At 44.0% G+C, this 14,131-nt stretch overlaps 1 protein-coding gene across 4 annotated transcripts in view; it reads left to right on the forward strand.

Annotated features, from left to right (window-relative positions):
• The first annotated feature begins 696 nt into the window (after positions 1-696).
• The window catches only part of CCDC150 (coiled-coil domain containing 150), a 44,630-nt gene continuing 31,195 nt past the window's right edge, over positions 697-14,131 (forward strand). For 2 of the 4 annotated variants that reach the window (XM_026647639.1, XM_026647641.1), the window contains exons 1-7: positions 697-785; positions 1,006-1,175; positions 1,423-1,643; positions 1,770-1,948; positions 3,445-3,513; positions 6,238-6,354; positions 12,941-13,070. In XM_026647639.1, coding sequence (XP_026503424.1) covers positions 1,030-1,175; positions 1,423-1,643; positions 1,770-1,948; positions 3,445-3,513; positions 6,238-6,354; positions 12,941-13,070 — 862 coding nt within the window. In that variant the 5' untranslated portion in view covers positions 697-785; positions 1,006-1,029. Of the gene's footprint in view, positions 786-1,005; positions 1,176-1,422; positions 1,644-1,769; positions 1,949-3,444; positions 3,514-6,237; positions 6,355-12,940; positions 13,071-14,131 lie in introns of those variants that run through there. The other 2 variants (XM_026647642.1, XM_026647640.1) reach the window with 2 other exon arrangements.

Consider the following 14,131-nt stretch of genomic DNA (forward strand, 5'->3'; position numbering starts at 1 on the left):
AAAGACAGGTAACTTTGGGACTAAATGAGTGACATCCTTCAGAATGAGGAGGGAAACTGAGACAGATTATGAGGTGGGACAAAAAAGATGGTACCAATTTTGCCAATCCCAGCATTCAAAAACTGTGAGGTTTGGCCCTCCCAAAACCCAGTGAGATAGCTTGGGGGGAAAATCCATGATATGTTTTGTTTCCTTTTTATTTCCCTTCTGGGTTTTGAACCTTTAGGAACCACACGTTCAAGGTTTTTTTCTCTACACCCAAAAGGGCTAGAAACAGACTAAAAAAAATGAACACTGAGATTCTTGTGTACTCATATCACTCTAAGAGCTGGGGCTTAAAACAACTCAAATTTTGTGACAATCGGATTACTCACAATACCTGGAAACTAAAGCATCAAGTCACCTTGAATGCCATACAGAACGAGAACCCATAGTGCACTGCCAGCCCAACCCTCAGCTCTCACCACTAGACCAGGCTGCCCCACGTTGCTCTATGCTGGCATAGCGAGAGACCGAAACTACATATCCCAGCATGACCCGCTCCAACCTGGTGAGGTTCATTGCGCATGCGCTTCCGGCAAAAAAAAAATCCCAGGTGCCTCTCCGGCAGGCCGGCACTGTTTGGCTCCGTGTCCGGATGGGGCGGAAAGGACTACATATCCCAAAGTGCATCGGGAGTTGGGCTCGCGGCGCGTGCGCAGGATGGTGTCCGCTAAAGCCGCGGGTCGGTTTGAAGCGGGGAAGGAGCTCCATGGAAACGGGGCCGCGAAGTGTCAGCGAGCGGGGTAAGGGGTGACGCCGGCCGGGGGGGGGGGAGAGATAGAGCGCAGCCCCCAGTGCCCGTGGGGCCCGTCTGCTCCCGCGGGGGGGAGGGGCTGGGGCGGGCGGCTGGGCCTGGGGGCGGCGGGGTCGCAGTTAACGTGCCTGGGAGTGAGCGAAGGGCCTGCCCCGTCCTGGGGCGGCAGGTCAGCCCGGCGCCCTGTGACATGGCCACATCGCCCCCAGGTAACGGCTGGGTGCGGGGCAGCTATGGCCAGGCCGACCATCGCCCCCATGAGCGTCAGTGCCACAGCGCCCGAAGCCTTCGCCGTGCTCCAGCAGAGGATGAGTGTGGTTGAAGAGCAGACCAGCGCGCTGGCGAGAGACCTGGAGCTGCTCGGTGTGAACGGACAGAGGTACGGTTGGGACCGGGTCCTCCTCTCCCTGGGGATCGCGCAGTATTGTGTTAGTAACTTTTTCTCCAGCTTGCTTCACTTTTGTTTGAGTGAGCTGGTTTCTCGGCTTCTCTGGGGAGTAGAAGTTGCTGGTAGAGACACATGCTGCAGCCATCGGGCAAAGCAAGAAACAGTCCAGCGGCATGAAACAAGTTTTTTTTTTTTTTTTTAACCCTTATAAGTAATAGCACGTTTTTTCTTCTTTCAGCCTTGATCTCTTCCATTCAAAGCCCTTAGAGACACCTGGGAGCCACCAGCCTGTTAGCCCTGTTCGGGCCAGGGCAGCGTTTGTAGGTGAAAGTGACATGCTATGGAAGAACTGTGAATCTCTAGTGAATCGAATGTGCCGGTTGGAGAGTGTTGTGCAGACCCTGAAGCTAAACCTCTTCCGGTTGCAGACTGAAAAGGAGCTGAATCCCAAGCATGCAGGTACAGAAGTAGAAAGCTGGTTTTTGTGTTGGTAGCAGATGTCCTCATTCTCTTTCAGCCCTTCAGATGCATTTTTTCTGTATTCTTTATAATGACCATTTTTGATCCTCTCTTGTTGTCTGGCAGCCCATCTGGAACAGCGTATGAACGCAATGCAGGAGGAACACCTGCAGGAACTGAAGGTTGTACAGCTAGAGGCAATGAAGTTGCTCCAACAGCTAAGTGAGGCAAAAGAGGATGTAGAAAAGGCACAGGAAGAAGTTCAAAGATTAAGTGCTGCTTTGGAAATTGCCACAGCAACCAAGGTACAGGAGCTAGCTGTGAATGTGCATGGTGGGGTGTCGAGCTAAGTTCCCTCTAAGCTGCGCGGCCACGCAGCTGCCTATTAAGCCCCACACAGGGGCTCAGGGCCACAGCGGGGAGAGATGTCTCTTCCCCCAGCACGGACCTGCAGCGGCAGGGAGAGGCTCCCAGGGGTGAAAGTAACTTAAAAGTCTTACAGGTATGGAGGCCCGGCTCTGGGCCTCAGGTGGAAGGGGCGGGGATGGGGGTCAGCCTTCCCCAGCCAGCCCTTCAGTGCTGCCTGGCCTACGCTGCCTGGGGCTCTGGCGGCAATTTAAAGGACCCAGGGCTCTGGCTGCTGTTGCAGTAGCAGCGATGGGGGCCTGGAGCCCGGGGCCCTTTTAAATTGTCGGGATCCAGGGCAGCTGCCCCTTTTGCAACACCCTCCCCTTCCCCCCGGCGGCCCTGGGCTGTGGCGGCAGCGCTTTAACGTCAGCTGTGTACGGGCCCATACCAGCGGCCACTTCTTACCGGTACACTGTACCGGCCCACTGCACCCCAAACCCCTCATCCCTGGCCCCACCCCAGAGCCCGCATACCAACCCTTTGCCCCAGCCCTAACCCCCCCCATAGCCCTCATCCCTGACCCCACCCCAGAGCCTGCACCCCCAGCCAGAGCCTTCCCTCCCCCTACCCCCCGCACCTCAACCCTCTGCCCCAGCCCCTGCCACACGCCGAACCGCTCGGGGCCCCCCCCCCATGAATTTTTGTTATGTGCATCAATATGAAGATAATGTGTCACACATCACCTCCATATTGGTGCACATAACAAAATTAATTCTGGGTGGGAAAAATTAAAGGGAACATTGGGACAGAAAGTTGTAGTTTTTGAAGAGTGTCTATACTGATTCTAATATTAATGCACTGGTCTTTAAATGCTGCCAACTTTGAAAATGAGATTCTGCTTTGATGTGCTCAGAGGTTAGGTGTGTGTGATTAGAAATGACATTGTGTGGCTGGTGCCGTTTTTGTTGGAGAAAAAGACAATCTCATCTTTGTGAATGGATCTCTCTAGATCCAGCAATAAATGATGGTGATAAATTGAGTGTGACTTTAAAAAAAAACAAAACCAACCCTGTATTTATATTTTTTTTTAAACCCCTCAAGAATTGAGGTTCTTGCCCCCTCCAACTCATGGATTGCTAAGCACATCTCCATTTTTCCCCATGTACTCTCGGTCCTACAGCTAGGCCACCATCCTTCCAACTGAAGAGGACTGTTCTGGAATCTGTTACCCATCTTCTTAATTGTCTTAAGTGGTTGCTGAAAAGCAATGCAAGGTGTTTGTCGCTTTAGAGCACCAGACTAGAACTAGGAATCAAACCCAGGTCTCAGCATGGCATGTAATGTAAAACAATACCAATGGGTTACTAGCCAGCCTGGTTTTAAAATACTTTTGAAAGTTTTGCTGCAGTTGTGAGGCATAAATTGTGTTTGTTTGTTTTTTGTCCTCTTTTAGACAGATGTAGCCATTGCAGCAGAGGAGCTGAGGACAAAAAAACACATAATGAACCATAGACTTCACGAGGTAAGAGCAAAAGAAGGTTAGAAGGAAGAGCGAGGTGATAAATTTTTTTGGGAAAAGCCTGGATGGTGATCTGGCTATGAATCTATGAAAACCAGGAATGGAATATGTACATCTGAAAGAAGACTGCTGAGCATGCCCCGCTCTACAAACCTAAGACAGAATTTCTTTCATGCAAGATACAAAAATGTATGAGTTGAAGTTACTAACAGAGACCTGAGTTCCATGCTGTGGAAGTAGGTTTTACTCTTAGCCTACAATGTAACTGCTTCTTGCAATCATGGAGAATGACTTTATTGCATCCAAAAATGGAACTGGTGACTTAATGTCTGCTAGCTAGTGAACAAGTTGTAGCACTTACCTTGTTATGGACTAATTAAAGAAATAGAGTGCAGACATGAGGCATCTTATTGTCCTGATGAAGCAGGGTGTGAGCTTCTGAAAAGCAGCCTAATCCTGTTGGAGAGTGTGGGTTATGTCCCTTAGGTCATTTAATAACTTTTCAAGCCAAATGAACAGCAGTTCTGAAGGACTTAAAAGGGGTCCTGATCATGTCTTGGCCAGAAGGATGCTTGATACACTATGCAAGCTGCAGTGGTGGTAATCCTTTAGGGAACAGAAAGGATGTGAGGTGGGTAATGGAAGAAGTTGGTGAGATCATGCAAATTGCTCCTTCCATTGGGAAAATGGATTTCCTGCCCCCCAGCCCACCTTGCTCCATAAAATGGGAGGGAAAGAGGAGATGTATCCCCTCCTTAGTTAAAAAAAACTACAAGTGCCTCATAGGAGTGCCAAAAAGCTAAGTGCTTTCTCTCACTGTTCTTGGAAGCTTAAAGCCCCAGTTGTCAAAACCTCCAACTACAAATACAATGTGGATACTCTGTCAACATAGGTCACACTGAAAACTTAATCATAAAAGTGAGTATCAAAGTAAGTAGTACACTTACGTGTACATGAGTGGCTTCTCTGACTTCTGGTGTGGACCACCTCCCCTCCGATTCACAATCACACACAACACCATCAATTGATGATTAAGTCTCTCTGTAGCAACGACAACAATTACTTCCCTGGCATTCCTTTTCTATGTCTTTTCAGCTTCTTTTAATGTTCCTTAGTAGCTGGAAACAAGTAAAGTTATCACTGTGTGTAACTGACCAGATCTCCCCAGACCACTGGTCTGGTACAGAGATTTTATCACTCACTTTCATTTAATTATTAAATAAAATCCTCTGTTTTTAAAAATAGTTGACTTTGCAATAGAACTTTCCAGTTTGCTATGCTGGAGAAAGGCTGTAGGCCTTGCAGTAACATTCAGATTCAGCTTGCTCTGAAGTACACATGGCTCTTGTTATAAGCAATGCATTTAGGTACTTGTGCTGTACTCACTGGAGGATGACAGATCTGAAGCATCATGTGGAGTCTCTTCAGAGAATAGTTGTCATTATACAACTTTAAACATTTCTCTTGGTGTGTATCTGATGCTCTCTTCTTATAGTTCACAGAGGAACAGAAGTATCAATTCCCCGATACACTAGCTCACATGTTTAACACTCAGTATTTTGGCAGTACTCATGACCAGCATGGAGCTAAGCCCCATTTCAAATTGGTGCTGGTTTCTCTGCAACAAACCGAAGAAAAGCCTCTTCTCATAGCCTAATTTGTTAATGTTTGTCCCTAGGAATTCTCTTCTTATTATGGGCCCCTAATTAGTAACTTGATATAAATGTCTTTAGCGAATCAGGCTTCAAAGTAATCTACATGTTCTGTCAACACCACCTGGAGATAAGAGAAACGCTCCTGGGTCCTAGCTTTTCCTGGGGACACCAGAGATTAGAATCACCTGTTGCATAGGGTCAAGAGCATATCATGTGTGATTTGCTTTTATAGGATGTTTCACACTATATGTATCTCAAGCTTGTAGTTCCAGTTACAGAAAGCTTTCATGGAAGAATCTTGCAACAAGAGGTTTTCAGTGTATATAAAACACGTGTTAATAAAATGATAGATTCCAACCTGGGAGATTCAGTTGAATTGGGTTTTTGGGGAAAAGAGTCGCTGCTTAGTCCTTATTGAATGGCAGCTATCCCTTTTAGCAATGAACCCAAGAGTCTCATAGTAACACAGTGTGCTACCCTCAAGGAATTGAACTTTGAGTGTGGTGTGGAGACTATATGCCTGATTCTCGTCTTAATTACATTGATAGTCAACTGGAATTGCACTGATGTGAGAACAAAATCAGGCCCACTGTGTTTGCTCAGTCCCTGTAGTAGAAGAAGTGCCTCATCTCTGCAGTGACTCTTTCCAACATGTTCAGAAGCAATGTTGACTCAGTCCAGAGGAAGACAGACACAGCAGGCCCTTGGATGGAGGAATGGTAATGTGGCACAAGAGCAGTAAGATTTGAGGCAGAGAAAAATAGTTGGGTCTCTGAGCACACTGTAGGGAGTAGAATTGCCACTCTCACTAAACACAAATGTTGGTCCAGGTACCAAATCTGTCTGGTTATTAATACATTTTCCATAGCTGAGTGGGTTGTTTGGTATTGCTTCCTTGCTTTACCGCTTCCATGAAATACTTACTCCATAGTGTTATCACCTTTAAAAGATCACTGGATATTACTAATAATGGTTGCTTTGCTGTATTGAACCCCTATCTGCTTCATTAATCTTCAGTTTTTATGGCTTGTTGCTGTCTCCAGCCACATACCCAGTGTTTTGTCTCTTGTAGCTAAGGGAGCAGCTTTCACAGGAGGCAAGCCTGCGGGAGTCTTTGGAGGAATCCCAAGCAACCATGCTGAGACATGTGCAGGATATGGAGATAACAGTGGAGGCAGAACGGGAACAGGTTGGAGAAGCACAGCACCTCTTCCACTTTTTCTTTGTGTCTCACTTTTTTTTTGCCTCCTAGCAGGAAGAATAGTAAGAGGTTGGAGTGTTCTTCCTAGAGAGCAGTTAACATATCTTTGTAATCACTTAGCTTCAGTATGCAAGGTGTGGAAAAGGGAATCTTGATTAAATAATTATAATGAGGTGTTTAAGGTCTAAAAGTTGACAAGCAATTCAATGCGAATGCTCTGCAGAGAAACAGACCGGCAATTGTGAGATCCAGCAAAAGTAACAATAATGCAAGCAGAAAGTCCTGCAGCAGAGTGAGGGTGATTGAGTTTATTGCACTGAATGTAGCACATATAATTACCTGCCTTGTGGGTAGATGGCATATGTGTGCATTCAGTGCAAGCACGTCATGGTCCGTAGAGACAGATTACAGGCTCTTGAAATCAGAGTGGCTGAACTGAAGGAACTAAGGGGGACAGAGATGTACATAGATAAGACTTTCCTGGACACAGTGGAGCAGTTCTGCTCCCGCCTCATAGCCCCTGTGCTGTTGAGGACAATGAGAGTCTTGGGGAAGGAGAACTTCAAGCTGAAATGAAGGGAAACAATCCCATAGTGGGGATCCTCCTTCCAGATGATGTCATGGTATCCTTGTGACAGATTTCTGTTACCAATCTGCCTGAGGCGTCAGGTGATCAGGTTGAGGCCACAGGATCGTTGGGGAGGAGATGACAAAACACCAAGTGTCTAAGTTTTAAAGCTTTATTAATAAAATACTAAAACAACAGCGGAGAGTGCTGGGGCGGGGGGGGTTCCCCACGTCACTCAAAGGAAGGAAGAAAGAAAGCGTTAGTGCCCCAAGCCCTAACCCACTTTCATACTCACACCTGCACTACCCGAGGCTGGCCAAGCCTGGGTGTAACGTAAGAAGAAGAGGGGGAGAGGTGGACAGGAGTTCTTGTCCTGGGCCCAGGTTGTCCGGGGTCCGCTGTGATCTCCAAGTTGCTCCAGCTCTCAAGAGGGTTTTAAGTCCTGGGTTCCTTTGGGGGTGTTCCATTCAGGGACCTCTGCTCCTGATGCTCTTTGTACCAATCAAAACCGGCTCTCTGTGGTCTCCTCAACTTTCCCAAAACACACCGGCTAGACTTTGTTGTCCTCTGTACTGGCCTTTGCTTGCCTCACTTGTTATGGGCTGGCTCTGCAAGTCTGTTCAGCTGAACCTTTCTTTCTCACATCTGGTCGGTGGATTCTGGGCCCCCCTCTTTCTTGGCAGGCAGCCGAGAGTCAGATGTGTGCTGTATGTGGCTTTGAGCTGGCTGGAGTCAGTGTCATATTTTCGGGCCTAGCAGGAGCATGGAGTTAACCCATTCTTTGCTCTCTTCCTTCTTCCCCCTCTGGCCTCTCACGACCTGCAAAGGAATCTTCCATTCCACACTCACTCACACCTTTGACCCTTCCCAAAATGTCATGCGATGCTTGCAACAGCGTTAGCAATATACAATGCTGATCTGCCTTCCCCAGGGGACCCCTTGAGGGAGGGGGCCATTGGGGTGTGACATCCTCTCCCACAGAGCATACCTTTCTGGGGCGGGGATGCCTGTTATTAGGAAGAGACAGGTCATAGTAATAGGAGGATGCAATTATTAGAAATATAGATAGCTGGGTTTGTGATGACTGGGAGAACCGCACAGAGAATTGCCTGCCAAGTGCAAAGGTTACAGACTTCTTGCAACATCTATACAGACTTATGGGCAGCTCTGGGGAGGAGCCAGTGGTCATGGTACATGTAGGTACCACTGACATAGGGAAAGATAAAAGAGGTCCTGGAGGCCAAATTTAGGCTGTTAGGTAAGAGATTTTAAAATTCAGGACCATCATGGTAGTACTCTCTGAAATGCTTCCAGTTCCAATAGGCAGAACTGCAGCATCTCGAATGAGACAGTGGTGTTGGGAGGAGGGATTTAGGATTATTAAGAAATGGGGAACCTTTTGGGAATGGAGGAACCTATATTGGAGGGATGGGCTCCACCTAAACCAAAACAAAACCAGATTACTGGCATGTAAAATTAAAAAGATCATAGAAGAGTTTTTAAGCTAAAGGCTGAAGGTAAGCCAACAGGTGCAGAGGTGCACACAATTTGGGCAAACCCATCCCTTAGAAGAGGATTTATTAAAGGGGATACTCCATAGCCTAGTAAAGAGAAGAGGATAGAAGTTGATAAAGTAGAGGTATGGACTGAAGAGAAACAGTCAAAATGAAAAAGAGTGCTATTCAATTACACAACTAAATAGTGACAAATTTTATAAGTGCTTGTATACAAATGCAAAAAGTCTAAATGCTAAGATGGGTGAACTTGAGTGCCTGGTATTAAATGAGAATATTGATATAATAGGCATCACAGAAACTTGCTGAAATGATGATAATGTGACATGATTATACCAGGGTATAAAATATATAGGAATGATAGAGTAAGTTGCACTGGTGGAAGAGTATCAGAGGGGTAGCCGTATTAGTCTGTCTCCATGCATTTGAAGAAGTGGGTTTTTTACCCATGAAAACTTATGCCCAAATAAATCTGTTAGTCTTTAAGGTGCCACCGGACTCCTTGTTGTACTGGTGGAAGAATGGCATTATATGTGAAAGAAAGCTTAGAGTCAAATGTGTAAAAATCTTAAATGAATCGAATAGTGTCATGGTATCTCTATAGATAGAAATTCCATGCTTGAATAACAACAGTAGGAATATACTACTGATCACCTGACCAGGATGGTGACTTTGATTGTTAGATGCTAAGGGAGATTAGAGAGGCTACACAAACAGAAAACCCAATAGTAATGTGAGGGATTTCAACTATCCCTATATTGACTGGGAACATTTCACCTCAGGATGGGAGGCAGAGATAAAATTTCTAGCCACTGTTCATGACTGCTTCTTGGAGCAGCTAGTTCTGGACCCACAAGGGGAGAGGCAGTTCTTGATTTAGTTGTAAGTGGCACACAGGATCTGGTCCAAGAGGTGAATATAGCTGAACCATTCAGTAACAGCAACCATAATGTAATTATATTTAATATCCTTGTAGGGAGGAAAACCAAAGAAACCCTGCAGAGTAGCATTGAACTTCAAAAAGGGGAACTACACTTAATGAGGAGGTTAGTTAAATGGAAATTAAAAGCAACAGTCACGAGTGAAATGCCTGCAAGCTGCATGGGAACTTTTTAAAAACATCATAATAGAGGCTCAAAACTATATATGCCCCAAACTTTAAACAAAACAAAAAAATACCAATAAAATGCTACCATGGCTAAAAAGTGGAGTAAAAGATGGCTAGAAACAAAAAGACCTCTTTTAAAAATTGGAAGCCAGAGCCTAATAAGGAAAATAGAAAGGAGCAAAAATCTGGCAAGTCAAGTATTGCCAAAAAAGAATTTGAAGAGCAACGAGCAAAAGACACAAAAACTAACAGCAAAAAATTATTTAAGTACATGAGCAGCAGGAAGCCTGTGGCACCGCTGGATGATCAAGGAGATGAAGAAAGCACTCAAGGAGCTAAATGCATCAATCATCATTACAGAGGATGTGAGGGAGATTCCCACACCTGAGCCATTCTTTTTAGGTGACAAATCTCAGGAAATATCCCAGGTTGCGGTGTAAATAAAGGAGGTTTTGGAATAAACTGATGAATTAAACAGTAATAAGTCACCAGGACCAGCTGGTATTCACCCAAGAATTCTGAAAGAACTCAACTATGAAATTTGAGAACTACTAACTGATGTGGAGCTTCTCTCATAAATCAGCTCCTGTAGCAGGTGACTGGCGGATAGCTAATGGGATGCTGAAATTTAAAAAAGGCTCCAGAGGCGATCCTGGCAATTACAGGTCAGGAAGCCTAATTTCAGTAACAGGCAAATTGGTTGAAACTATTGTAGAGAACAGAATTCTCAGACACACAGATGAACACGAGTTGTTGGGGAAGATCAACATGGCTTCTGTAAAGGGAAGCCATGCCTCACCACTCAGAATTTTTGAGGGTCCAACCAACATGTGAACAAGAGTGATGCAGTGGATATAATGTACTTGGACTTTCAGAAAGCCTTTGACAAGGTCTCTGACCACAGGCTCTTAAACAAAGTAGGCAGTCATGGGATAACAGAAAAAAGTCCACGAGACCGGTTAAAAGATAGGAAAAAAAGGTGGGAATAAATGGTCAATTTTCACAGTGGAGAGAGGTAAATAGCAGAGTCCCCCAAGGATCTGTACTGGAACCAGTGCTGTTCACTATACTCCTACATGATCTGGAAAAAGGGGTAATCAGTGAGATGACAAAGTTTACAGACAATACAAAATTATTCAAGGTAATTGAATCCAAAGCAGATTGTGAAGAGTTACAAAGGGATCTCACAAAACTGGGTGACTGGACAATAGAAGGGCAGATGAAATTCAGTGTTGCTAAATACAAAGTAATGCACATTGGAAAACATAATCCCAACTGTACATACAAAATGATGAGATCTGAATTAGCTGTTACCACTCAAGAAAGATCTTGGTGTCATTGTGGATAGCTTTCTGGATACATCTGCTCAATGAGCAACAGCAGTCAAAAAAGCAACAGAATGTTAGGAATCATTAGGAAAGGGATATACAAGACAGAAAATATCATAATGCCACTATATAAATCCATGGTACACCCACACCTTGAATACTGCATGCAGTTCTGGTCACCCTATCTCAAAAGAGAGATATTAGAAGTGGAAAAAGTACACAGAAGGGGGTGGGGGCGGGAAGATGAGGGGTATGGAACACCTTCCATATGAGAAGAGATTAAAAAGATGGGGACTGTTCAGTTTAAAAAAAAAAGAGAACTAAGGGTGGGATATCTCAGAAGTCTATAAAAGCATGAATGGTGTGGGGGGAAAAGTTTTATTTACCCCTTCACATAGTACAAGGATCAGTGGTCACCCAATGAAATGAATAAGGCAGCAGGATTAAAACAAACTTCTTCACACAATGCACAGTCAACCCGTGGAACTCATTGCCAGGGGATGTTATGAAGGCCAAAAGTATAACCGGGTTAAAAAAAAAAAAAAAAAAGTTCATGGAGGATAGGTCCATCAATGGCTATTAGCCAAGATGGTCAGGGATGCAACTCCATGCTTTGGGTGTCCCTAAACTTCTGACTGCCAGAAACTGGGACTTAACAACAGGGGATGGATCACTCGATAAATTGCCCTGTTCTATTCGTTCTCTCTGAAGCATCTGGCACTGGCCAGACAGGATACTGGGCTAGATGAACCATTGGTCTGACCCTGTATGGCCATTCTTCTGGAAGGCCTCTGTATGTATTGTGGTTGTATTAAGAAATCTACATAAATATTCATGATACACCAGAAGGTGAAGGAAGTTAATTATGACTGGTTTATCCTAACTTTTCAGCTGGCAATTTCTCTAATTTTAGTTAAGGGTTTGGGGTTTTTTTGGTCTTTTCAATATTATCAATGGTACAAATGTTTTCAGTGTTTTATAAGTAACTAAACAATATTGAACATTAAAAAGAAATATGCATAGTAGTATCAGCTAGCAAAGTACTGGTACAGCTTTCTGCTAGAAAACAACATTTCTGAAGATATTCCATAGAGTTCTTAAACCTCCTGGAGTAACGATGTTTTCCCCAGGAATTCCCACAATAACAAAGGTGGCTTTCAGTTCACAAGTGCATTTGCAATATGAAGCCCTTGTGAAGCATGAGGGAGGTGAATGCAGAGAGAGATTGGTTATACTTCAGATCAACAACAACAAAAAACCCAAGCAACAAAGGCTGCCTAAACATTTCTAAATCCACAGCACTACAACAGGATTACAAACAACAAAAAATCAGATTGTGAGATTTATTCATGTTTAAATTAATCAAATGAGCAAACACTGATTTATTTATGTATTAAACACTATCAATTTATGTATTTTGTCAATCCTGGGAAAACAGGTTTTGGGCTGTCAAGCATCTGCTTAATCTCTTTTCCTTCAAGGTCCCTTCTGCTGCCTCTGGAATTGTTCAGCATACTGCTAATAGAAATTTCATACTTTCTTCTTTTCCTAGCTTTTGTTAGTTATCTTAAGATTCTTGTAGACTTCAGTTATACAGGAAACTAACAGTGAATGAGCAAAACAAGATTGGATTAAAAGGAGAGAAAATGGTTTAATTTAATCCATCCCATGCTTTCTGATGTTTGTATTTATCACAATGTCCTGTTTTGATAAGTAGTGCGGGAAGAGACAGAATGGTTCATATGTTCAGACTTTGCTTACTCACCACCCTGTTAATTTGATTTCACTTCTCTTATAATATGCATCTTTATTATCTCTAGCTCCACCGGTTTGACTGCATAAAATAAGCAGGCAATCGGGACCCTTTCTACAACCTCTGATACCTCACTACCTGCCCTTTGTGATTCTTCTTTAAAACATTATGCTTGAAACAATCTGATTAGCTTTTTCCTCTCCAATAGGCTAACCCTTTGGATTCCGAAACTTGCTTAGATTCTCATGTTTTTTATAAAACTCTATATCCCAGAGAAAAGCTGATTGTGTGATATCCCTGTAGGTACAGGTGCTGCAGCAGGACTGCCATGGTCTGCACAAGGATGTCCAGCTTGCCCGAGAGAGGTTACAGAAGGAGGAGGAGAGAACTGCACAGCTGGGGCAGGAGTGTACACAGCTGAAAGCTGACCTGGGTATGATAGCAGGTTCTCAGCTAGGACTGAATATTGCCTTTTTTGTTTCAGTTTTCACCAAACAAGTTAGCAGTGATTGGACGACTAACATAGTGAACATCAGTGTAAATGGGGTAGAATCTGAGGCCAAAATAGGAAAAGAACAAGTTCATAATTACTTTAAACAAGTTAGATATCTTCAAGTCAGCAGGGCCTGATGAAATACATTCTAGAACACTTAAGGAACTGGCTGAAGATATTGCTGAGCCATTAGCGATTATCTTTGAGAACTCATGGAGGACGGAAGTGATCTCACAGGACTGGAAAAGGGCAAATATAGTATCTATCTATAAAATGGGGGATAAGCACAACTCAGGGAATTATAGACCAGTCAGTTTAACCTTGGTACCCAAAAAGATGATGGAGGAAATAATCAAACAAGCAATTTGTAAGCATCTAGAAGAAAACAGGGTGATAAGAACAAATCATGGCACATCAACCTAATATCCTCCTTTGACAACAAGCTGGTGGATGTGGGGAAGCAATAGATGCGATATCTCAATATCAGTAAGGCTTTTGATATTGACACACTTGACCTTCTCATAAACAAACCAGTGATATATAGCCTAGACAAATCTACTAGAAGGTGGGTGCATAACTGGTTGCAAAAACAAAACAGAAAGTAGTCGTCAATGGTTCACAATCAAGCTGGAAGGGCATATCGAGTGGGGTCCTGCAGGGACCTCTCCTGGGTCCAGTTCTATTCAATATTCTCATAAATGATTTGGATAACGGCACAGAGTACACTTATAAAGTTTACGGACGATACCAAGGTGGGAGAGGTTGCAAGCGCTTTGGAGTGCAGAATTAGAATTCAAAATGATCTGGACAAACTGGAGAAACGGTCTTAAATAAATAGGATGAAATTCACTAATACAAATGCAAAGTACTACACTTAGGAAGGAATAGTCAATTGTACAAACACAAAATGAGAAATGACTGCCTCGGAAGGAGTACTGCAGAAAAGGGATATGAGTGTTAAGTGGATCACAAACTAAATGAAAGTCAACAATGTAATACTG

This window comes from Terrapene carolina, unplaced genomic scaffold, assembly GCF_002925995.2.
Source record: "Terrapene carolina triunguis isolate 2854851 unplaced genomic scaffold, T_m_triunguis-2.0 Scaffold62, whole genome shotgun sequence".
In the NCBI taxonomy this organism is placed as follows: domain Eukaryota; kingdom Metazoa; phylum Chordata; order Testudines; family Emydidae; genus Terrapene; species Terrapene triunguis.